The following is a 24,124-nucleotide window of genomic DNA, read 5'->3' on the forward strand; positions in this document are numbered from 1 at the left end:
GGATGTTTACTTAGGCTGCACATTTGTGGATTCAGTTTGAAAACTTCTTGTGTACATGCGGAGACTGAACTTTGAACAACAAACTGTACAATTTCAGCAGTGTTAGAGCTGAACCAACCGCACAGCTCATTTGAGAGCAGGGCAACAATAATAGCTCAAGTCTTTGTTTATCTTCCTCCAGTTCTTACGTACCAATACATGGGCAATGTAAAGCACGCCTTTGTAAGAGGGTCTCCTCAAGATCACTCAATCGTATGCTTTTATATAGGTCATTTAAAGGAATAGTAACGTCAAAAAATAAAAGTGTTAAAGTAATGAAAATATAATGCAGTGTTGTCCTGCACTGGTAAAACTGCTGTGTTTGCTTAAGAAACACTACTATTGTTTATATAAATAAGCTGCTGTGTAGCAATGGGGGCAGCCATTCAAAGGAGAAAAGGCTCAGGTTACACAGCAGATAGCAAATAAGCTCTGTCTAATGGTGTTATCGGTTATCCATTAGTTAACCTGTGCCATATAGGCGTTTTTCAATTTCCACCATTGCTCCACAGCAGCTTGTTTATATGAACTATAGAAGTGTTTCTGAAGCAAACACAGCAGTTTTACCAGTGCAGGGCAACAGTACATGATATTTTCATTAACTTAAAAAACGTATTTTTTGACATTACTGTTCCTTTAACAAGTCTTCCTATTTTATATTAATATACAGTGAGAATCCCAAATATCACCACTTCCAAACATATATACTTACTCTGTGATTTAAAAAAAAGTGCATTGTTGCTCGAATCTGTATGATCACACAGTACTGTCACTCATCAGATGCCGAACATGGTCCACTGTAACGCCTGTACAAATGTGAATAAAATAAACAGGAAAATCAGTATATATTGCTTGTGTACGTGTGGAGACTGTATTTTCAACAGCAAGCAGTACAATTTCAGAAGTGTATGTGCTAAACCAATTACACAGCTCAGTTGAGAAAGTGCAATAATTATGGTTCAACTCTTGTTAATCTTCCTCCAGTTCTTACGTACCAATACATGGGGAATGTAAAGAACGCCTTTGTAAGAGGGTCTCCTCAAGGTCACTCAATCATATGCTTTTGTATTGGACATTTAACAAGTCTTCCTATTTTATATTCATATACAGTGAGAATCCCAAATATCATCACGTAGAACATACACACTTAGTAATAGAAACTTACCCAATAAAGTTCATTCTTGTTCTAATCTGTATAATCTCCCAGCACAGTTGCTCTACCAAAATGGATTTTTAATCTCTGATACTGATGATAATCCATTGTAACACCTGTATACAGATGTGAATAAAGTAAACAGAAACATCAGTATATATTGCTCACTGGTTTCCTTTGAAGAAATAGGACATATACTTAGGCTAAACATTTCAGTTTTCAGGTTGGACATTTCTTGTGTACATGTGGAGACTGTACTTTCAACAACAAGCTGTACAATTTCAGCAGTGTAAGAGCTGAACCAATAGCACAGCTCAATTGAGTGCAGTGCAATTATAATAGTTAAATTCTTTGTTTATCTTCCTCCAGTTCTTACGTACCAATACATGGGGAATGTAAAGCACGCTTTTGTAAGAGGGTCTCCTCAAGGTCACTCAATCATATGCTTTTGTATTGGTCATTTAACAAGTCTTCCTATTTTATATTCACATACAGTGAGAATCCCAAACACCACCAATTCTAAACATAATAACCACTTACCCAATGATTGAAAAAAGTGCATTCTTGCTCTAATCTGATGCTCAACCAAAGTGGATAGTCTTCGGATGTTGATCATAGTCCACTGTTACACCTGTACACAGAGGAAGTAGAAAGGAAAATCAGTATATGACAGAAAGAGAATAATCCCAGCACATATCCGTGAAGACTTCCAATTTCCACTCGGTCACACTGCGACTCATGTCTGCTCATGTCACCTATGGTCTCTAGTTTATTTGTTCCACGCATGTAGTTTACACTTGTCCATGTGATTTCCACTCCAACAGGTTTGTCTCCTTTATGACTGGAGCTTGTTGAGGATGGAATTAGCCTAATTGTGTGTAGAAAAAAAATAGTGTTTAATCACAAGAAAAGACAGATACCATATGATGTGCCATACATGATATGGGCGCTTTCCCATTATTCTGGTCATTAGAAAGACACAATCGTGCTACTACACATTACATTAAATGCCACGGAAGTGGTCATAGCCCTCATAACATAGGAAAAATTGACTTATGTACCAATTCCCACTGCTAAGATTCCAGCACCCATTCCCCATGTTTTGATCAAAACTGGTCTCCAGACTGCTATAAAGAGTTGCTGAAGTCAAGGAAGCGACTGCTGAAATTGTAAAATTGGTCATTTGTGTGGTCCTCAGATCCTGCCAATTAGTACTTTAAGGGATTAAACAAAGTTAGTGTAGCTTATCAAAGACAGTCACACCCAATGTTTTCTATACAAGCCATTTATTTTGAAATGCCAACTAAATGTAGGATAAAGTCCATGTTACATGCTTGTCAGTAACAGTAGAAAAATAGAACCAGTGAAAACATTTGTACAACTGCAATGGTAGTCAAAAGAGAAAGGTGTAAATACAATGCATCACACAAGACACAAATTCAAGTTTGGAAGTTTCTAAATAAAAATACTATTCTTTAAAAACACTATGTACAATTGAATCATAAACAAATCTTACAAAGTATTCGGTATGCAGGTTCTAGAAAACACTTGCATAGGACATAAAATCAGTTCTTTTTAAGAGTTTTTGTCTGAGCCTTAAGCATTAAAGGCACTTGTACCAGAACATGTAAAACTGCATCAGCCACTCCAAACTGAAAATCTCATTCCAACAAAATGAGCAGATGACACTGACGACTTCAATCTAGGTCACAAGTTTTATGGTCATCTAAGCTGATTTCGCTGCAAAAAACAGGCAGTAGATTATTAACCCTTCTTCTTACTGCTGGACCCTTTTTTTTTTTCTTCTTTCCACTCCACTAAGAATTATAAGGTTAAATGAAGGCAGGAAATCCCTGGTAAAGCAGTTTTCTCACGTAAATTGCGTTCATGGAATAACATTTACTTACACAAAGCATGTTGCTTGGAATGCGGTTTGTTTTCTGCATTGGGGAACAAAATGCAAGCTTATTGTACATTATTTTGCACTGAAAGGGAACTCTCCTTATAAATACGTGTATTAAATATACACCAAGGCTAAGTGGATATTTATAAGAGCGATGGTTGCCCTTTAGAGCAAAAAGACAGAGCAAAGCAAACACATGGCTATCCTGCTGAAGACAGTGTTACATTACACAGTGTATCGGTCAGTGAAATGGATCCATTCAAAGCAGCTTGATGAACTATTTCATTGAATGATTAGCTTTGTTTAAATGCTTCGATTATTCACTGCTCATATGACATAGCACACTGCTAGTCATTTATATATTTCATTAAGGGAAGGACAAATACCTGTAGTACATGGTTAGGAGCCAAGAGAGCAAATTAAAGGTTGTGTGTGTATACACAAACTCATACCCAAATATGTAATAAAAGACACTGGGGGTTATTTATAAACACTGGGCAAATTTGCACCTGGGCAGTTACCCACAGCAACCAATCATGTTTGCTTTTGTTGTTTTCCTTGCAGCTGGATGGAAAAATCTAATCACTGATTGGTTGCTATGAGTTACTGCCCAAATTCAAATTTGGGCAGTGTTTTATAAATGAGGACCACTAATTTTGCCCAGCAGCAATAAACCATAGCAACCTATAAGATGTTTGCTTTTAACAGATGACCAGGAAATGCTACCTGCTGATTGATTGCTATTGGTAACTGCTGCTGGGCAAAAAGAGTGTCCTTTATTACAGAACTCCATACAGTTTTTAATTCAGAATGGACAATAACAGATGTTTAACTGGACTATATTCCTCTTGTGCTGGTGTCAGGTCTCTTGTCTTTGTACCTCATTTCCCACAATTCAGCAAATTTATACTTGCGTAGTAACCCACAGTTTATGAACACTAAAAGCAAAACATTTCATTTGGTGCCATATTTTGCACTAGGACAAATCTGCCCCACACTTCATCCATTAGGGTATATTAATCATAACCACAGCCAACTGAAATTTAAAACTTTTGTTAATGTAGCTTTTGTATATGATTCAATATTTTGTTTTGTATTTTTTTTGTTTTAGAAACCAGGCACTAGTACAAAGAAGACACCCTTTGTAGCCGACAGGTTTTTTTGTTGTTGTGACCCCAACAACCAGACAGCATTTTTAAATGGATGCTAAAGAAAAAGCAGAAAAAGAAAAGAAATACTTAAAGTGAAACATGATAAAATGAAGGATAAATTAAATGTTTCTAAGAATAGAATACATTATTTTAAATGGGAACTTGCCCTTTTAACTCAAGCATCGCTACAAAGTTTAAGCAGGTGAAATTCACATTTTCACCATGTTGCACTGACAAAGATACTTACTAATACTGCTCATTATTGAAAAAACAAAACGATAATAAAGTAGATGGAAAAATGAAACTGTGAATGTTATGGTACTGCAAGTAAAGAGATAACTGCTTACAGAAACACATGGCATTGCTTTGTGTTATTGTTTCAGAAATCTTAGCAACAGAAAACGTTAACAGATAATATATAATAATTAAATTAAAAATATATTGGGTAACAGAATACACCAAAGCTACTTTTCCTGCAAGTCAAAAGAAAAAGGGTTCCGTAAATGCTACCAAACCAAGTGTGTAGAATAATTCAATGAGCAGACTTTTCAGCTGTAAGCTGGGACTTCCCTGGTCTAGATCCATACATGGATATGCATAAAACGATTCGTCCAGGGTGATTTAGGCTACTTTGCCTGGCACATGGCATGGTCAAAATGCCCAACATATTTCTCCATTGACCTTTTTTGTGAATCGGTTAAAACCGATCATTCAGCACTTTCAGGCAACTCAGCCAGAAGGCAAAGGGGGAAATTTTAGTTGTATTGGTGAGGAAAGCACCATAACTACTGAAATCGACCCTCCATGATTTCTGGTAAAAACCTGAAATGCAAAAGCACCTCGACAGTAACATAGTGAATCCATAATTTATACAATAAAAGCAAACAACGCTGTAAACTTGGCGTGCCAGCAATAAACCTAACTTATACAAACAAACGCTACTTGGTTTACAATAGTGACTGGAAACCTGCACATACATGGTCTTTCACAATAATTGCTGGAATGTACAAAGTAGAAATATGCAATGTTGCCCTTTAAATAGTCTTTTAACCGTCTACATTTTATGTTTCCTTTCCTTACTACAGCACAAACAGAACCCATACAAAATGGGAAATTAATAGACAAATTAGCGTCAAATGATTAGAATTCTAGGGTAAGAGAATTGTAACACAAATATTTCCTTTCTAAACTCCATCCCAGTGCAAGGCCCAATACAGCATATTAATGTGGCATATTAGATCATATCCCGAGTCTGTGAGGAAAAAATTGGTCATCACTGCACAGGGCTATGCCAGAGAAGACGGTGCATTTAATCAAAACAAACCAATATCTATGTATTTGATGCAACCGTCCACTATATGGCTGTTCATTCATATGCTGAATTAGGATTGGTACGAAAAAGATATAAAGGGCATTCATAAAATAACAATTACATCAATAACACTTGTTAAAGTGATGGTGGATCAGAATCACGAAAGGTGCTTTAATTATTCACAGCTCTGATGCTCATCTATAATCACATAATTTAAGCTGGTAAATAAGGGAGGCATTACAAAACAAAAAAAAAAAAAAAAGGAATGCTAGAAGATGTTTTTGTATTCGAAGGGGTACTTCACCACGAAATTTAACATTAGACTGGTCTAAGTAGTACTTAATTACATACGCAGACATTTTATATATATATATATATATATATATATATATATATATATATATATATATATATATATATATATATATATATATATATATATATATATTTATTATTTTTTTTTTATCTGACTTGAACTTTCCTATTCTGTTGCACTAGGAGTGTGAGCTACTTGCTAACAAAATGGTAGAAAAAAAGTTATATTGAAACCTTGTATAAACTTCATATAAACCAGTTTAAAAGTTTCTTTGGTCTCCTATAACATACTAACAGTTAATTCAAAGGTGGCCTTCCGCTTTAAAACACAACATCCAAAACATATATACTGCATAGGTCAGTGTGTATGTATGTGTGTATGTGTGTATGTGTGTATGTGTGTATGTGTGTATGTGTGTATGTGTGTATGTGTGTATGTGTGTATGTGTGTATGTGTGTATGTGTGTATGTGTGTATGTGTGTATGTGTGTATGTGTGTATGTGTGTATGTGTGTATGTGTGTATGTGTGTATGTGTGTATGTGTGTATGTGTGTATGTGTGTATGTGTGTATGTGTGTATGTGTGTATGTGTGTATGTGTGTATATATATATATATATATATAAAACCATGTGTCTTCTCACAAAATTGGCATTTTTAAAATTAAGTTTAAAAGGGATCTATGGTAGAACACTATAATGCTCCTTAGCCTTTGGGGAATGAACATAAGCATATTTGCAATGCATTATTTTTTATTAGGGTTTTTTATGCTGCAATCTTCATTACCTTGCAGCTCTATCTCTTCTCCACACATCCTATCAGTTCTGTAGCGTTTGAAAACCTTTGAAGCCAGCGGCCATCTCTTCTGCTTGGCCCGCCCACCAATAAAAACTGAAGCAGGCAGTTCTGTTTCCAAAGGCCAGCTGAAGATGCGTGCACCTCACTACCACACCTACGTATAACTCGTCCTAGTATTCCAGCGAGCACAAGATGAAGGCGCTTTGGTCAGCAAAGTTTTATAATAATAAAGTAAGTTGGATTCGGGTAACAGGGTAGCTAGCAAAAGCTGCATTATGTTCCCTACCTTTGTCACGTCTGGTAACAGCTTGATATAGCTGCAAACAGATTCCGTTTCAGACATAACAGTTTACACTATGCGTCTTAGATCACGTGAGTGGAAAGGAGCCGTCAGTCAGGGGCAGGTAGTAGGCGACCTCAGTGGAGAAAGATACACGCCCCCTATTCATTTGCCTACAGACGCTGAAGCGAGTGGAAGGTACATGAGGATTAAAATTGAACACTGCTGCGCCGTTAAATTTCAAATAAAAACACCATCGATATACACAGCTATGTAAGGGATTCACAAATATTGATTTTGACTGAAGCTAATTTAGATCCCCTTTAAAATCGGGGAAAACGGCCAAGACAAGGGAAAGCAGCAACTGTTTTCTCATAGCGTAAAAAGTATGGGGAAAAAACAAATGCATACATTATTATTTCCCATGCACTTCGTGCAGAAGAGCAGAGCATTTTAGCATTTACAGTATCTTTAAATGGACTACAAACATAAAACACACAATTTTGCTTAAAGAATAGAGCAGGAGTGTGGTTAGGCTCTGGGATGGAGTGAGAACAAATGGGTGGATTGCGGCAGATCTTGAATTGTGCATAGGACTTTAGTTGTAGGCCTGTGATTACTTTTGGACCACAGCATGGAAACTTCTGATTCATGGTTCCAATTTAACTTTATAATCAAGACTTTATTTATATCAACACATAATATAACTTTCTAAAACACTTTCAAACACACTAACTTAGCAAGTGGGAAGCCACCAACTTAAGATTGTCAGTTAAGGGCCTGATTGTCACAGAGGGCTATTGGAATCATTTCTATTCCAAAACCATGCAATGATTGTGTAATCATGCAACACACAAGGCTTCGAAAAATGAGCACTAATAACGTGATGGGTTCTCAAACACCTTCATTCTAACCTAAGATTCTTACACACATGACGTTTTACAGCTAGTCAATTACACAGACCAACACCACAACTTGCCCCTTATAAAGTCAAATAATACATTGAAAGTTTGTGGATATCAAAATCAAGATCCAAAAAATTACCACAACACAATCATCATCTAGACTTTCTATGCTGGGGAGAACCTCAGCTGTGTATGCGCTTTTGCCAAAAGAAATCTAAAAGCCAAGACAACAGCATGGGATTAGACTGAATCCCTTTAAAGTTCCCTCTTCCGAGGTTTATTGAAGGAAACACATCAATGGTAGCACCTCAGAAGGCGGTACTACGTAAAAAAAAAAAAAAAAGTTAAACTATGCGCAAAGAAAGGAACAAAGTTCAACTATTTCTGTACATTGTGATATTAGAAACAAGGGGACTAAAGAAAACAACCTTGTACCAGGCACAAAGCAGTCTCTGCAGGGAAGGCTTGCAAGCTACCAGGGGAAAAACAAAGTAATTGAAACCACACTGAACCAAGAGTTCTGAGCACAAAACACAAAGAATTTCCGTATCCTTGCTCAGCGATTTTCAGTTTTCCTCAGGAATGTTCTTGCTATTCAGTGACTCAGTGTCAGATTTACTGAGAATCTGAGCTGCAGCCACGGAGATTAAATAAGTTTCACTCGCGTTTTGGTTCAGATAAGGACCACAATTCCTGGAGGATTATTTTATCAACACATCACAATTTTCAAGAACTCAAATGTACAAAATGAATTCCATGACCTATAGCAAAAAGGCAACAGTCACCCTTGATTATATATCCTGGAAGGACATCATGTGAAAAGCAGATGTGGGCTTATACCACAGCTACTCTGGCTTCAGAATAATCAATTTTTTTTGGCCATGGGTAAACGCCTTTAAATTCCTGTTGTTTAGAAAAAAATCAATCAATATCTGAGATCACATAGTAAAGAAACAGCATGCCCAAAAGATCCCAGAACAGCTCAGCCAAATTCACTTAAATGATTACCACTGTAATGTTGTATCCTTGCCCACCAAACACTACCTCTTGCTTGTGAATTGTAAAGTCAATGCAGTTGCTCTGATATTTTAAAGGACAACATCTAAATCAAAACTATACTACTCTTATATGCAGTGTTTGTTTTAAATTGCCACTTCTGTACGAGCCACAGGTATTTCTGCTAGCCAGCTTTATTTTAACATTAGTATAGTATGCAAGAATTTTTATTGTAAAAAATGTCAGCCACTTTTGAAATAGAGTAGAACCCCCTGTTAACGTTTTTCAGGGGACTAGAAATTTTTTTTGAAATCCAGGAAAATTAATTAATTTGCACCAAAAACAATGTGTATAACGAGGGGAAAACTAAAAATCAGGGTATGTAAAATGTAGGTTTCATGGTAATATTAAAAATTTTGAAAACAGACAGGTACATGCTCTGATTTCATGCTATTATTTTATATAACCCATCCACAAAGACTGTTGCGAGTATGGCACAATTTGATGTCCTCTGCTTGTGATAAAAAAAAAAAAAAAAAAACAGACACTCATCACACATTGCTTGCCATCAACTTAAATGGGAAGCGCCCCTTTCTAGGAAATGGTGACTGTGGATACCAAGAGACCAGTGGCAATTAAATGGGATCTGATCTGCAAAATTTTATTACCATTAAAACTAGCACAAAATAGATTTTTGCAAGCTTGTCCATTGTAAAGTTATAGCACTTTAGTGTTTTGTCGGCAGCACAAAAGCTTATAATTCATTTGCTGGTTATCTTCTCTTGCAACTGACTCAAAAACACCAATTCAAAGAAAATTTGTGACAAATAGTTTCAGAATTTAAATAATTAAAATAATTCATTTTTGCAGAATTGTCTGACTTTACTAAAATACACAGTTTTAAGACAATTTTGTTTTGATAATTGTGTCCCTTTAAAACAGAAACTTCAGTCTTCAGTTCATGTGAACTTGGTGTGGGGGCATAAACAAGCAAGAATTATCCAGTAAAAATTGCTAAATGCAAACATGACGGGAAACTACAATATATCTTCATTAACTGAATCATGCTCTAAAATCTGCAATAGGGGAGCGCTATTTAGCTTTGCTACAACATGGTGCTGCTCTGATGATATTTTACCGCGCTTCAGTCACTAACAAAGCTGCACCCATATGAATTAGAAATGCACCAAAACTACTATGTTGGATTCGGCCGAACCCCCGAATCCTTTGCAAAAAGATTTGGCCAAATACCGAACCGAATCCTAATTTGCATATACAAATTAGGGGAAAACATTTTTTACTTCCTTGTTTTGTGACAAAAAGTCAAGCGATTTACATCGCTGCCCCTAATTTGCATATGAAAATTAGGATTTGGTTCGGCCGGGCAGAAGGATTCAGACGAATCCTGCTGTAAAAAGCCGAATCCCGAACCGAATCCTGGATTCGGTGTATCCCTAATATGAATATAGGCTGGTACAAATGAAAATTCAGTGCCCACGATAAGATAACTCTTTTGGGGGAATGTAATAAAAGTCGCAGAGAAAAACAATTTCCACCAATAAGAATAAAGATTCTTAAATGAAATCTTAAATGTAAATGCAACTGTTATTGCAATGTGAATTTTAATACAGCACTTATAAGAAGTGCTTGAAGGTGTGTTAATCTGTTGGAGCAAACAAAACTTTTTCAGTAAGAAGTTTTATTATAGTCACAGCGTATTGGTGCAAACTATAAATATTGCAAACTTTCTTCCACCGTCGGAAGAGGTCACTAAACAGTTTTCAAAGCTATATTAAATTGTTCCAGCAAAGGCATAACTTTTCACATTGCGAATAGTTTTTCTTTACCAACTCTTAATACATTCTCTCAATTATGCTTTACTAATATAAAGCAAATCTGCTAAATTCTTAAAAACACACATACCTCACCTTTAACAATGGAAAAGTCTTAGTTGAACATTTTTCAATCTGTAGACTGAGAGATAGTGGCAGATATTTTTAACCATGCGGTCACATATAGAGGATGAAAACGTTCCAGAACAATAGCAAGAACACTGCTTTCATAGGGGTCCTTAGTGGGCAGGAATGTTAAGAGCAAATGTAACATATTTTCCCGGAGATAGCAAAGTAACTGAGCTGGTCTAGAAAAATAGGATATTTAGAAAAGATTCTTGATTGTAAGGTAGGCAAGATGTTCTGTTAATAAAACACAAAGCGTTCTCTCTCAGTCTGCGAGAAGTTAGAATGCACACAACTTTTTTTCCACTGGGACCTGTCTTGCCAGTGCAATAAAAAGGAATAAATCGTCCACCTTAATATTGCAATGCATATGTACTAAAAATAAAAGACCAACAGCATATTATAGAAGATAGTTGCCCAACATAGATATGGCATAGATAGTTTTCAAGGATAACAGAAGTGGCTTAAAAAGCAAAGGCATCTCTGAGGTATATTTCAATAAAGTCTCTCTGACCATGCAGTGCATGACATTTTTAGGATGTTCTAAAAAAAAAAAAAAGCAATTTCAAATGCACAAATTGCATTCTTCCACTTGGCAGGAGGACAGAGGAAAACCTTTTTCGTGATTCTCATCCTAACAACCTGTTACTGGACAAAAACAGACCAACAACTCCACTAGAAACCCCATGAGAAATATCAGATCTATAAAGTCTTATATAAGATGACTCTAATGGTAAAAGGTTATGCCAGCCCTGTCCCACAGCTTTCAATCCCAACAAGAGACTTCCTTTGTGTCATTATACTTCTCAGTTCCTTATTGCTAAGCATGAGATGCTAAAAATTTGCTGCAAAATGCTGTTCAAAACCCTAATTTCTTTTATTCTGATACCATTATGCCACATTATAAAACCAAATAAAAACGTATTTTTGCTATTAAACACATGTTAATGGCCAGAAATGAAAACTCTTCTTGGTCAGTAGACAATGTTAAGCTCATAAGAGGTAGGTTAAAGGCTTACCTTCAATCCTAATGAATGTTCATCTAAAATAACTGGATTGCAACGGACTGCCTGTGGTATATACTGTTAGCATAATTGTTCTTTCTTTCAGTTTTTTGCTAGTAAAAAGCAGCATTATAGCAGAATCCTTGGCATGACTAAGTGTGAGATGGTTGCGTGTACAGTTGGTTTATAGACTGTGCAAACAGTATACCGGTTTAAGCAAAGGAGATATTATATTAGTCTCAGACTTCATTTAAAAGAAGTGAATAGCAAAAAGAAAACTACCAAGTAAAAATTAGAATATGGCAGAAAAGCGCTGCTAAAAGAATAACTGGCTGAAACATGCAAAGATGCAGTACATCCAAAATAAACAGATTACAGGGTGTATCAACCACATTCTGCTACTTTAAAGAGTGGATTTATACTTGGAGTAGGGGCTGAACATATTTCTGCCACTTACATCCTGACCAACAGAGCAAACACACATGCATCAGGATGGTATCTAAGACGGCACATACAAACCCCGGACTTCAAGAAACGAGTAGTTTGCCTAGTTGCTCTTCTTTGGATTTCTGGATTAAAAAATAAATACTTTGTTGCTTTTAAGAAAATAGTTATCAGAGTGCTTTACTGACTGGATAGTGAAAATGGGAGATTAATGGACAGAAACAAAAGAAGCCAGTCGAAAAATAGTTATATGTTTCACTGACTGCAGCGCTACAAAAATGTAAGAAGTAAAAATGCACAGGTGCAAAATGTAATTGTAAAAAGGTCAAGGTGCCAACTTAAAAAAGGATCTATTCAAAAGTAAATCACCAAATGCAGTGCTGATAGAAACTAGATGCATGCATAAATCATTTAAATAAGGGCAAACTGAAGTTGCTGGGTCATCTATCCTGCCCAAAGTACTGAGACACAGCTCAGGCCAAATTGTAGTATTCTACAAGTTTTAGGCACAGAGAAGTCAAGAGGTGAATTTCAAAGAGCCGACTTTTTGTAGAGAAAGTCTGGTTTGTTCGGAGACCTCCTTTCTCTGCCTACTGCATCCTCTCTTTCAAGGTCCATATTCCTTTGTGCACCATGATCCAATAAATCACTGTCAATGATTCTTCTAAAGGATCGCTCTTCCTGTAAATCAGAGCCATAGGCAGAATGTATAGGTCTGCTGGAGGTCAGGCCATAAGTTAGATCAGTTTCTATTTTAGTTCTTCCCCTTGTGTGGTGAGGACCATGGTTTGCATTTTCCTGGGCAGCTAGAGCCAAGTCTAGTCGTTGTGGAGGCTGTTCTAAGACATCAAGTTGTAATGGTTCATTTTTTTGTCTGTGTGAATGACTGTCTTGGGAAAACATATACTCTCTCCGCAAATCCTCTTGCTTTTTAGGGGAAATCTGGCTTGAGCGATAAGCAGATTTTAAGCTACTTGATGGTAGCTTATTGTGGCTGTACAAATCAGGACCAAAATAAATACCCTGGGAGGGAATAGGGGAATGTCTACTGGGGACTGGGGTAGATGGCCTGCATGCCGAATTTGAAAAGTCATAAAAGCCTGGATACTCAGTTTGGCTTTCTCTTGCCTCCATTTTTTGCTCTACATTCTGTTTCCTCCTTGAACTGTGAATGTGCCTGGTTGAAATACATGAAATGTGTGGCGGAGGGCCAGGCATCAACTCTGACACTTGCTGGCTAAGCTGTGTGTCCATCGTTAGTTCAGGCAATCTTCTGTCTTTAAGTGTCATAGAGGACACTCCCATTGCAATATCCGGCATGAACTCATTTAGAACTGGCTCACCACACTGATAACAAAAACAACATAATAAGATATTTAAAAAAATACATTTAAAAAATGACAAGGAAATTAGCAGTTCTGTGCACAATACATGTTTGGAGAATTATATTAAGTTACTCCTATGAGAAGTTCAATGTTAGCTCAAATGTGCAGGACCCAATTTACCTCCTGGATCTGTAAGTAATCTGCACTTGCACCCTTCTATGACAGTGCTGTAATGTTGTTTGCAGAATAATAATAGTACAGATATGGGACCCGTTATCCAGAATGCTAGGGACCTAGGGCTTTCCAGATAATGGATATTTTCATAATTTGGATCTTCATACCTTAAGTCTACCAGAAAATCATGTAAACATTAAACAAACCCGATAGGCTGGTTCTGCTTACAGTAAGGATTTATGATATCGTAGTTTGGATCAAGTACAAGCATGATTTTATGAATAATTGATCTTGCCAAACAAATTTAATTGCCGTTTATGAAGAGGTGAGCAGGAATCTCGACTCTGCAATGGCAGTGGATGGAATATTCTTGGACTTTGCATGCAGGATATGCAGTGATTTAATTACGTTGGAAAACTGGGAAGCAATCTAGTAAATGATGTACAATGCAAGGTTAAGCACTTTGGCAGAAATTATATAAAGGCAAGTTATACACTAAATGGCAGTGTGTTGGGAGTTTCCCTAACTGAGAAGGATCTGGGGATTTTTGTAGATAAGTTGTCTAATTCCAGGCAGTGTCATTCTGTGGCTACTAAAGCAAATAAAGTACTGTCTTAAAAGGGCATTAACTCAAGGAATAAAAACATAATTATGCCTCTTTATAGGCCACCTGGAAAATGCAATGCAGTTTTGGGCTCCGGTCCGTAAAAAGGATAAATGAATGAGCAGGAAAGAATGCAGAGACGTGCAACTAAACTTGTTAAGGGGTTAGAAGATTTAAACTATGAGGGTAGACCGTCACAGTTGGGGTTATTTTGTCTGGAGAAAAGACGCTTGTAAGGGGACATGATTAATCTTTATAAGTACATAAGAGGGCATTATAGACCACTAGCATGAGATCTATTTTTTCATAAAATGGATTATCGGACCAGAGGCCACCCCTTCAGGCTAGAAGAAAAGAACTTTCATTTGAAACAGCGTAGGTGGTTCTTTACAGTGAGGTCAGTGAGGTTGTGGAATGCCCTGCCGGAGGAGGTTGAGGGCTGATTCTGGTTACACCTTTAAGAGGGGCTTGGATGATTTATTGGACAAGCATATCATCCAAGGCTATTTTGATACTGAAATATACAATAAGTAGATATTGTTTTTATATGTGAGTTTATGCATGTACGCTGGGTTACATTTGGAGGGGTTGAACTTCGTCTTTTTTCAACCCAACTTAACTACGTAACTAACTATGTAACTATACCCATATCCTAGAGAAAATACCATAGTGGGCCTGGAATTCTAAAAGTTACAACATGCCACTGTGACATTCATTAACAAGCATTAATTTAAATGCTTGTCTGATTGATGTACAGTGCTGGTCATAGTCAAGCAATGGACAATAAATGACATCCTGGCTGTGCTCCGAAGGGGCCAGTCTTAAAGTGCTGCACCACTGTCAGGAGAACACTGCAGGACATTTTAGAAGACATTTACAAAGTGCTTAAGTCGCAAGACTAATCCGTCATCTGGCCTCAGCATAAAAAGTTTCAATACACTGCAATTTATATAAAATAGAATGATAACAATGCAGAATTCAATGATGTCTGGCACCACTTCAACAAAGTCATTTTTAATATTCTCTCCAGAAAAAAAAGATAAACCCAAGCAAAAAGCAAACATACTCTATTTTTTACTGTGCTTGCCAAATTAATACAGGCTTGACAAAAGGTAGCGCGTTGTGCTTCTACAAATACACTACATGGTCCTTTCAGCTTCTGCTGTCTTTTTTTTATTAGAGGTGCCAGAACTCGAAAAAAGTTACCAGCAATCCACCAGGCAAAATTGCTTTGGGGAGAACACTGCGGTTTGCAAGTCTTTTAAAGGAAAGTTATCTTTTTGTTCTTCCACTTGGCAGAGTATTTGAGAAAACCAAATCTACATGCTAAAATTACGGCTTTGGTTAAAGGGGAACTATCGTGAAAATTAAAATTTAACACAAGCTTCAGCATACTGAAATAAGAAACTTATTAAACACAATCAATTAAAAATCCTATACTGTCTCTGAAATAATTAAGTTTATCTTCACTATTCTTCTCTCAGCATCTATTTCTTCTCATTCTGTCTTCATGCAGGCGTTGGGTGTCATTCATTCACAGTTAGATCCAATATATCTTATAGGGGGGCTCCTTTTGCCTAGAAGATGTATTAAAGCTCACTCTATTAAAATCACCAGAAATCCTGTCTCTGTACATGCAGAATTTATGCAAAACGCAGTTATTTTGTTAGTTTTTGTTTGTACTGAAATCAGTTGAGTGAGCTCTAATACATCTGCTAGGAAGGGAACCCCTTATAAGATATATTGGATCTAACTGTCAACGAATGTCTGACACCCAACTGCCACATGAAGACAGAATGAAGAGAAACAGATGCTGAGAGAGGTATAGTGAACATAAACATGATTATTTTAGAAACAATGCAGAAAATGTAATTGATTGTATTTATAAAGTTTCTTAATTCAGTATGCTGAAGGTTATATCACATTTTCACTTTCGCGATCGTTCCACTTTAAATATTTATAACAAATATACTAAAGTAAATATAAAGAAAAATCTAAAACAGAGAAAAAAAATCTAAAAAAGGAATAAATATAATTTGTTCCATGAAGAAATTGTGAAAAAGCATACAAAGCTTGACAGCCAACTTCTGCCGCATTGTTTCAAAAGTTGGAATGAACTACACAGAGAGGGACAGACAATTAGTAACCATATTTTAAACACAAATGTTAAAAAAAACATACATCAATGTTGAGGACAGGCTTACCGCTTGCTGTTCTGCTGCCATTGCTGCTGCTGCTGCCGCCACCGTTTGCCTCCCAAGTCCAGTACTGTTAGTACAATCAGGTGGTAATGCTTTTGATCCTGGTAAGTAGGTTGGAGGTGTGGCTTTTGGGATTGTTCGAGAGTGAAACAGCGAATGGTTGCAGGGGTAAGAGAAAGAGCGGGAGGGATGCTGGCTGGGTACTCTATGCTTCCAACCAGATTTGAACTGATTATGCATAGGAGTTGCTGGTGGTTGGTAAGGTGGTGGTGGTGGGGGCAGTGGAGGATGGAAGGCCACATAAGGGTCTAGATCGGTAAACATTGTTTCAGCAGCAGGAGTACTATTTATCCTGCATCTTCCAGACTGCCGCACAGTTAGTAGTGGACTTTCATCCCCAAATCTCTCATCAGGGAAGAACTTGTGAGGATTCTAACAAAAAAAAATAAAGTTTTAGGAGTAGCAAAAAAAATTAAATTGTAAATACAAATGCAGTATGCTGTGGGCAATTTGGTCTGTTATAAATACAATACCCACCCAAAAGCAATTTAATGGGGTGGCAAAGCTGGTTATGAATTACAGCATTATAGTTTTTGAATGATTTGCCTTCTTCTACTCACTCTTCTCCAGCTCTTAAATGGAGTGACGGACCCCATCCCATATTTAAAAAGCAAATGCTCTGTAAGGCTACACATTTATTGTTATTGCTATGTTTTATCAATCATCTTTCTATTCAGACCCTCTCCCATTCATATTCTAGTCTGTTATTAAAGTCATTGCATGTAATGTAAGGTAATTTGGACCCTAGCAACCAGAAAATGCAAACTGGAGAGCTGCTGAATATAATAGAAAAATCAGTAGGAAAAAAAGAATGCAAAGTATGAATGTCATTGCTTGAAAGTGTGATTTATTGTGCCATTCTACACACAGAGCGGCTGAATAAAAAAAGAAAGATCTCGAAAAGCACAAATAATACAAATTCTAAATATCACTCTCCACATCAAACTAAAAGTTAACTTTAAGTTGCACAAACCCTTTAAAGGCAACCCATTAAAACATTCACAGCAAAGGATTCAGAGGGCTGCTGACTTTTATTCATGTGTAGTCAGCATATCCATAGTCTGGTAACACGACTACTGGATATGGGGATATTTCCAGAACCCACAAATAGAATACAGTAGACCAGGAATGTACACGTTTAGAATAAAATCAGTATTTTTACATACTCTAGTATCTTTGGATACACCAGTTTCTTCCAACAAAAATCATACAGGCAAGTTAAGTGGTTCCTGGCAAAACTGATCTGTGAGGTGTGTGGGCCCATGTGGATCTTAGATGGAAAGCTACACTTGTAATGTAATTGTGTCGGTGTTATATTAAAGCAATACAAAAGCAAATCAGTTCAGCTGAACTTTCGCAATTACATTTATAAAACAAATCACTAGTTTAGCAAGCTCATAACAGTACCTGTAATAATTCTGCTGCTGCATCTGAAAGACCAAATTCTCTTAAAACTCGTATCTGAATTTCATAACTGACAGTAGCACCTTCTCCACAGTTTAAGGCATATGCCCGCTGAACCTGCTCAGTATGACGAAGCTCCTGGAGCCGCCTTATCATTTCTTTCAACACATGAAGAGGAGGAACTAAAAACCAGGAGAGAAAAATAGTAAGACATCCCCCATTTCCAAATAAAGAAGTGTGCTTTGACAAAGCAGGAAGTAATCCAATTCTTAAATATCAGTATCTTGTATGTCACATGAAGTAACAAATTCATTAAAGCCAAACTTATGATAAATAGTTTTCCCTTTTTCTGAGTAGCAAGAAATATGCCTCATTATAAATAGAAAAAAAGCTATGCATAAACTTATTAAAATACATTTTGCTATTTTAATATTTTCTGCACTGCTAGTTCAGACACCAGAAATGGAGAGACGAGACTTCTGCCACAATTTTTAAAAAAAAACAGCTTTTAAATCAAAACAGAATTATTTCTAAGGTATACTGAAAAGTTTCTTAGAATCACACTTCATTATGCTAAACAAAGGGTGTCTAATTCCATGGGGCTTTTTTTTTTAGCATCATTCCTTGAGAAAAAATTTCAGAGAAAATGCCATCAATATGATATTAGATAATAAAATTTATTGCATTACCAGTCCAAAATGTATCATCCAGAATGATTGGGACATGGGCTTTTTTTTTTGTAATTTGATTTGCAATTTGGATCACCGTACCTTAAACCTGCTAAAAATCATTTGAACAGTAATTAAACTCAATAGGATTATTTTGTAGGGATGCACCGAATACAGGATTCAGCCCTTTTCAGCAGGAACCCTTCTGCCCCAGCCGAACCAAATTCTAATTTGTATATGTAAATTAGGGGTGGGGAGGGAAATCGCGTGACTGTTTGTCACAAAACAAGGAAGTAAAAAAGGTTTTCCCCTTTCCACCCCTAATTTGCATATGCAAATTAGGATTCGGATCGGTATTCAGCCGAATCTTTCACGAAGGATTAGGAGGTTCGGCAGAATACAAAATAGTGGATTCGGTGCATCCCTATTTTTTTGCAAAAAATATGGATGAATACAGCTTAGTTGGGATCAAGCACTGTTTTATCACTACAGTTAAAATTAAATAATGAAATCACTTTTTTAAAATTAGATTTGCTATTTGCTAAAATAGACTCTATAAGAGAAGGCCTTTCCGTAATTCGGAGCTTCTGGATACCAGTTTTCCAACCCAGTACCTGTACTAAAATGTGACTTACACAGTATATTATCTTGATAATACACATCTATAAGCAGGTTACATAACAGAACCAACATTGTACGCATCACACCACATATTCACTACTAAGGAAGTTGCACGGTGCCATGAAAAATGGAAACAATTGGTTCTATTATATCTTCTGCATATGGACGCATTTTAATCAAGATAAATTACATTGTAGTATTTAGCATTCACTCTGGACTGATAATGAAACTAGATAAGCAAATAAAATTTTACCTGGTATTTCATTTGCCACCACCGTAGGAGGGATTGTCTGGCTGTTGCTCATTTGCTGGTGGTTAATCATATGACAGCACTGAGGTACTGCATTGTTCACCATGTAGAGTGTGTCTGGGACATTGGACATTCGAACCATCCTCAGACGAACCAAATCCGTCTGTTCTACCATCATCTCATCAAGTACCGACTATAAGAAAATAAATTTTATATAAATAAGTGTGTCTATGCGGTCTACTCAAAATCTGAAAATGTTTTATTAGCGAGCCATCAGCGTTCAGTCCAGTATAACAAAATGTCCAAAAATCCAAAAATACCTTTGTATTCGAGACAATTGTATTTATTGTGTGCTTGTCCGTAGAACTGCCTTATTGTAAGAAAGAAATTGCGATCTTCTGCAATAACACAATATTACTGGCCGATACCAATTCTATTACACTGAAAGTAGTGCAGGTTGGTGAGGAGCAGCAAAGTCACAAAAACAATGGGCATGAACAAAACATAGCTCCTTTATTGTCACCAAGTACTTAAGCCATTGTATTCTAAATAAGTGACCTTAAAGGGATTCTGTAATGATTGTAAGATGTTTTTATTATAAACTGAATTACACTGTGTACAGTGCAATCAATTCATTCTAATATTTAAAACTGTATACTTGTGTAGTAAGTAATCTTAGGCCACTGTGCCATTTTTCCTGTTGGGTGCTATTTTTCATTTGGGCAAACTATTTGACTTCATTTTGATCTATACAAAGTTGAAACCTTTTGAAAACCGCAGGTAACTAAAGTTCATTACAGTTGTTAGATACTGTATTTAAAGCTAAAGCTCCCACTGCCTTTCGCTGTGTTTAATGTATTTGGGGCTAAATTTCTCAGTCTCCCACGGTCTAACTCATTTTGTAGGGCACTCCAAACTTCATTTATAATTCACCCCGTGGTGGAAATAGTACAAAACAAAGCTTTTATTTCATTAAGCTTAAAAATATATCCCATTAAAAAGAAAACAAAAACATATGCACACCAATTAAATTAAAGGACTAATTAAAACCATGTAGTGCATTCCCTTGTTTGAAGAACCCATGAACGCTGAGTATATACCTTATCAGAGTCAAGATTCTTTAAAGGAAAACTATACCCCCCAAACAATGTAGGTCTCTATTAAAAGATACTGAGTAAAACAGCTCATGTGTAAAACCCTGCTTCATGTAAATGAACCATTATCATTATAATATACTTTTTTAGTAGTATGTGCCATTGGGTAATCATAAATAGAAAATTGCCATTTAAAAAAATAAGGGCCGCCCCCTGAGATCGTAAGATTCACTGTGTACACATACAAACCACATGTTAGGTCACATGAGCCAATTAACAGACAGAGTTGTGTCTTTTGCTTCCTCACTTCTTCCTGTTACAGTTAGTGTTGTAGTATTTCTGGTCAGGTGATCTCTGAGGCAGCACAGATAGAGTCACGAAATGGCGGTTCAAGGCAAGAGATGTAAAAGGGCAATATTTATGTAAATATATATTCCAGTTTGGTAAGATTCTTTAATATGTCATTCAATTTGATATAAACTATCTGTTGCTTAAGTATTCATTTTGGGGGTATAGTTATCCTTTAAATCTTTAAATTTAGATAACATTTATTTAGCTATTAGATTTGTTACCTTGGCCTCTTCTACATATGGAGAGAACAATCGAGGGCGAACATAAATTCCAGCATTCTTTTGCCGCAACCAAGAGTTTGATTTTCCTCCTTCTGAAGTTGGCAACATGTCCATAGGAGGGGTGCTTATTAGGCCTCGCTTCATCTAAAGAGAGTAGACAGGGTGTGTGTTTAGCATGTACTAAGCATGACATAGAATCAAACTGCAGACAAAATGTTAATTCAGACGGAAAAGGAAAAATTACTATTTGGCATGAATTGGTAACATTGCATGTCGCTTTTAAATACACACAAGTTGTCTCTAGGGCAACTTGTGGCATATCACATGCATGTTATGGGAAGAAACCTGCTTTAGTGCTCAATGAGCCAAAACTAAAGGTGAAATGTCTAATATTTCTTAAAATTGTAAGCAGTGATAGGCCAAAAGATATGTTCTTTTCACAAAAGATAAAGAAAAAAATACTCACAGGGTCACTTAGTATGTCACTGTTCACTGGGAGAATGTGTTCAATGCGTACAAACGGTAACAGTGGAGATAGGATCTCTCTCAGCTCTTCCATATCAAGGTCTCTCCTTTTCACACCTCGCTTGTTTACACTATGAGCTGTGCCACTCAGTAAGTTAGGCTCTGCATAAGAGGAGAAAGACATTCACTTCACTTGATTTCAAATTCAAAGAGAAGATAACCTTAAAAACTTTGTGAATGCCCCTGAAAGTAATATTATAAGACATTTTGAAATTAGTTTTTGAGGTTTTTTTTTTTTTTTGAATACAACCTGATGAAAAAAATAAAATAAACATACAGATATCCATCCAACAAGTTTAAAAATACAGTTGGCGAAGAACTGCATCAGCTTGTGTAGGTGCCTACTATGATCCAATCATTTAGCCCTATAGCCAAATGCGCATCACATATGGCCAAAAGATCTGATCAGCCTGATATCACCTAGAGCATTCAAGTTTTTTCCCCCCCGATTACATTCATAAATAAGCAAACATTAGATTTGTGCGTTTATTCCAGGTAGAGAAAAACCTCACAAACTTGACCTTTGATAAAAAAAAAACCCTAAATGTGAACTTCCGCACTGCCTAAAAATGGATTGCATGTAAGGGAGCACACTTACCTCTGTCTGCTATTCTTTTCATCAGCTGATATTCACCCCACTTAATAAGATATTTAAGTATATCATGCTCACTTGCCTTGAAGGAAAGAAAAACGTTTTATTAGGGGAGAATGATCTAAAAATGTTACCTAATATTTATATTCTTCTCAAAATGTTTTACAATATAAACTCAAAAAGTAATGCTTGTTATACAATTAAAAACTGCCTACACTTGAAAAGTCTGCAAGTGAGTTTTAGGCCTTTGGCACTTTTATCCAAAACCAGCATATTGGGTTTATTTAATGTTTACATGATTTTCTAGTAGACTTAAGGTATGAAGAACCAAATTACAGAAAGACCAGTTATCTGGAAACCCCCTGGTCCCGAGCATTCTGGATAACAGGTCTCATACCTGTATATGGGCAAATCAAAATAAACGAATATCACAAATATATTAAAATCTCCAAAACACACCCTACTTAACATGGGATGCGATATCCTCCCAAGGTAATCAGCATCGCAGGAGGAATGTTATATGGCTCTATAGTAGAGATAAGTGATTTTTTTTTTTTAACTTTACCACAAACCATGTGAGCATTGCAGCAACTAAATGTGTGAACATACTAAAGTACAATATTCTCTCAATATATAAAACCGATTAGATAAATACATGAGGATTATTTACATCACTGCTGTGTATTCCTTGGGTGAATAGAAGCTGCAGTTGGGGGCAAGTTACATTGTTCTGTGCCTTCAGGAGTGAAGCTCTACATCCAAGAAAATATACACAGATGAATTTACAACTCATCTCTTATGTTAGTGCTGATAGGGAATATTCCATTTGCATACATCTCAAATTTAATGCATAGACTGTGTTATTGTTGTTAAGGCATATTACCTCTAATTTAACTGTAGCCCTCATTTAGAAACTGTGTGAATTATTATATTACAAGCTCTGGATTAAATACCACGCTTCATAACAATTCTTTTGTATGGATTAGGTACTGGTGGAATTTAATTTTAATCTGATTTGGAACAATTTGCCCACTTAAAGGAACAGTAACATCAAAAAATGAAAGTGTTTTAAAGTAATAAAAATATAATACAGTGTTGCCCTGCACTAGTATAACTGCTCTGTTTGCTTCGGAAATACTACTGTTTATATAAATAAGCTGCTGTACAGCAATGGGCGCAGCCATTCAAAGGAGAAAAGACTTAGGTTACACAGCTGGTAGCACTGTTATGCTGGTTCCCACACAAGAGATTTGCCAACACCAGATCCAAAATCACATATGTATTGTAGTTACCTGAAGATAGTCAGACTGGATTACACTTAACAAGTGCTCTTTGTTAAGTTCATAGAAAACATCCGAAATCATGATCTGGCTAAACTCCTCACAGAGGAAATGCAACGCTTGCCGATGAACCCAGTTGGAACCATACGGTTGAGAGCTCCACTTTAGAATGGTGATAAGCGTGTCCAGAGAAATGCTCTCTGCAACAATGTCTTCACAGCCTGGGTGGATGAGAAACATCAGACACACTATGGAAAATACATCACAAAAAGATGCAGCATTCAACAAGAGAAGTAGTTTAAAGGCAATTATATGTCATACCTCACTTTTCCTACTCAGTTATTTTAATGGTAACTAAATCTTTACAAAAACAAACTAGAAATGTTGCATACAGGTTCATCACCTAGTTGGTATTTTACCTGTCTGGCTGGTAAGAAAGATGCTTGATGCCAAGGTTATTTATAAAAAAAAAAGGTGGCAACCCTACCTGATCATAT

General features: G+C 36.4%; 1 protein-coding gene across 6 annotated transcripts in view; it reads right to left on the minus strand.

The window, feature by feature from the left end:
• btbd7.L (BTB (POZ) domain containing 7 L homeolog) overlaps positions 1 to 24,124 on the minus strand; it is a 45,100-nt gene that overhangs the window by 5,333 nt on the left and 15,643 nt on the right. For 2 of the 6 annotated variants that reach the window (XR_005963427.1, XR_005963424.1), the window contains exons 4-12: positions 23,640 to 23,848; positions 22,354 to 22,429; positions 21,697 to 21,857; positions 21,231 to 21,374; positions 19,568 to 19,757; positions 18,029 to 18,207; positions 16,565 to 16,993; positions 1,205 to 1,823; positions 752 to 845 (exon numbers count right to left, since the gene is read on the minus strand). Coding sequence is in view for 1 of the 6 variants with exons in the window: in XM_018230446.2 (XP_018085935.1) it covers positions 12,789 to 13,604; positions 16,565 to 16,993; positions 18,029 to 18,207; positions 19,568 to 19,757; positions 21,231 to 21,374; positions 21,697 to 21,857; positions 22,354 to 22,429; positions 23,640 to 23,848 (2,204 nt within the window). In the remaining 5 variants the exon portion in view is untranslated. Of the gene's footprint in view, positions 1 to 10; positions 314 to 751; positions 846 to 1,204; positions 1,824 to 12,584; positions 13,605 to 16,564; positions 16,994 to 18,028; positions 18,208 to 19,567; positions 19,758 to 21,230; positions 21,375 to 21,696; positions 21,858 to 22,353; positions 22,430 to 23,639; positions 23,849 to 24,124 lie in introns of those variants that run through there. The other 4 variants (XR_005963425.1, XR_005963426.1, XM_018230446.2 and 1 more) reach the window with 4 other exon arrangements.

The sequence above is a fragment of the Xenopus laevis genome, chromosome 8L (genome assembly GCF_017654675.1).
Source record: "Xenopus laevis strain J_2021 chromosome 8L, Xenopus_laevis_v10.1, whole genome shotgun sequence".
Taxonomy (NCBI): domain Eukaryota; kingdom Metazoa; phylum Chordata; class Amphibia; order Anura; family Pipidae; genus Xenopus; species Xenopus laevis.